A 2500-nucleotide genomic window follows, 5' to 3' on the forward strand; every position below is an offset into this window, starting at 1 on the left:
TGGCGACGAGAGCGGGTACGAGAGAAAGAGAGCTGAAGCGGAGGGCGAAAAGTTCAGCCATTAAAAAGCTTTAGCCTTCTGACCTCCGCATGAGCTAACTTTTCTCCCTCTCTCTCTCTCTCTCTCTCTCTTTTTTTTTTTTTTTTTTCGCCGACAATACATCTCTCCGTGGGATCGGATGAGGTGAAATTGAAATTGGTGGTTTGTCTCGGGGGGGGTGTGGGGGGGGAGTTTCAAAAATCGAAATGACTTTTTTGTTGTTGTTCAAAGTTCGACTTCTGCCTTATGGGGGGGGGGGGGGGGGCTGCTGTTCAAAACCAGTTTAACCACTGGTTCCACGTTTTGTCAAGGAACGGTGAACCGTTATTCTGATTTCCTGTTCTGTCTGACTAAATCATCTTTTATCACGAGAGAATGAAAGATTTATTATCATCATCATTATTATTATTATTATTATTATTATGATTATTCCTATTATATATTATTATTGACATTAATGTCTCAAATCCATCTGTATTTGACGCCTTTAACATTTTACATTACGGAACTTTGAAGCTGGTGGTGTTTTACCTGGCGTAAAGATTTGGGGTCCACGGTTCTAGAATGTTGGGGAAGCGGACGGTGAGGTCGCCCAGGGCAACGATGGCGTTGGCCCTGACGACGGGCAGAGGAGATTTCTCCAGCACAGTGAAGAGCAGACGAAGGTTGTCCTTACAAACGGCAGGGCTGCAAGCGCACACACACACACACACACACACACACACACACAAAGACACAAAAGGAGAGAGTTAAACTCAAGCTGTTTACATCAACACACACACACACACACACACACAGAGATAGACAGACAGAAGGACAGACACACACTCATATGTAGTTCAGAGAACTGAAAACATGACACTTGTTTCTGGAGGTCTGGTGTGACAGGACGGGGTGTGTGTGTCGATGCGTGTGATGTGTACGTTGCGAACGCGGGCTCTTTGACGCAGGAGATGACTTACAGATCAGTGATCTGAGCGGGTCAGATCTCACACACGCACGGCAGCGGTGGCGGTGACACGACCGCCGGCGAAGCGTGAGAGAGAAACAGGTCGTCTGTGTGACACGCCGACCGACCTTAAACCAGAAGCTCACCTCTGCACTTCTGACGGAGGGCTCTATCCTCCGTGCCGGCGAGAAATCAGTTCTGCGGTCAGAGTGTAAGTGCGTAACTGACCACAACACAGTGTGAGTGCACGCGCGCGCGCGCGTGTGTGTGTGTGGCCAAGTGAAAGAAAGAGTGCGTATACAGGTGAAAGACAAAGGTCGAGAGGGAGTGTGTGTGTGTGTGTTAAAGCGAAAGAGTATATATGTGCGCGAAAGACAGAGGCTGGCGGGGGAGCTGTGTGTGTGTGTGTGTGAGTAAATGAGTGTCTGTTGGTGAGAACAAGTAGTTGAATATAATTTGTGAATGTGTATTGGTGTGGGTGTGTATCTTTGAGTCTGTGTGTGAGTGTGTGAGTGTGTGTGTGTGTGTGTGAGGTAAATGTGTGTGTGTGTCTGTTGGTGTGTCTGTCGGTGAGTATGTGTGAATATAATAAGTGAATGTGTATGGGTGTGGATCTTTATGAGTGTGTGTGTCTGTGTGTGTGTGTACCTGATCATCATGTACTGGGAGAGGGCCAGGCAGGCAGCAGTGCTGAGCTGAGGGTGAGAGTAACGACCTGGAGAACTACACACTCTGACCAACACGGGCAGAAAGGCACTCAATAGGTTCCCCTCTACACACACACACACACACACACACACACAGAGAGAGAGAGGTAAGTATTTTAAAACGTCTTAACGATGGTGATATGAACTTAAATGAGACAGGGAAAAGCAGGATGAGAGGAAGACAGGAAAGAGAGAGACAGAGTGGAAAGGTTAGCACCGTTCTCCATCTGCACCACACTTCAGACAGACAGACAGAGAGAGAGAGATTAAAAAAAAAAAATGTTGAGAGACGGCGTGTGGGAGTTTATCTCCGTTCCCGAGCCAAAAGCAAACAGGAAAGAGGAACAGTTAACACACTCACTCCCAGCAGACTGCTAAATAACTGCCGAAGTGTTGTGCCAGTCTGAGGGACAGACAAGAGATTCTGAACAAAGTACTAGACACTACATGAAACACAGGCAGAGAGAGAGAGAGAGAGAGAGAGAGAGAGAGAGAGAGTGTGTGAGTGAGTAAGTGTGAGACAGTAACATGTCGTTTTTGTTTTGTTTTTTTTTTGGTGGAAAGAGGCCAGGGAGAGAGTGACCTGCCAACAGCTCTGTCTCACAGATCTTCCGAATCAACTCTGCCTCTGTGTCCTCAGCTGAGGCGCCAACCAAGCCAAGCTCCTCCTCCACACAGCTGTCATTGGCTCCCTGGAGTAGAATATGTAAATTAGCACACAGTACCTAACTAAACACACACACACACACACACATCTATCTATCTATATACACACACACACACACACACACACACACACACACAC

General features: G+C 47.3%; 1 protein-coding gene across 1 annotated transcript in view; it reads right to left on the reverse strand.

The window, feature by feature from the left end:
* ncapd2 (non-SMC condensin I complex, subunit D2) overlaps positions 1 to 2500 on the reverse strand; it is a 20039-nt gene that overhangs the window by 6315 nt on the left and 11224 nt on the right. The window contains exons 22-24 of the mRNA XM_030783825.1: positions 2279 to 2387; positions 1637 to 1760; positions 571 to 726 (exon numbers count right to left, since the gene is read on the reverse strand). Of these exons, the coding sequence (XP_030639685.1) occupies positions 571 to 726; positions 1637 to 1760; positions 2279 to 2387 (389 nt within the window). The remainder of the gene's footprint in view (positions 1 to 570; positions 727 to 1636; positions 1761 to 2278; positions 2388 to 2500) is intronic.

The sequence above is a fragment of the Chanos chanos genome, chromosome 9 (genome assembly GCF_902362185.1).
Source record: "Chanos chanos chromosome 9, fChaCha1.1, whole genome shotgun sequence".
Taxonomy (NCBI): Eukaryota; Metazoa; Chordata; class Actinopteri; order Gonorynchiformes; family Chanidae; genus Chanos; species Chanos chanos.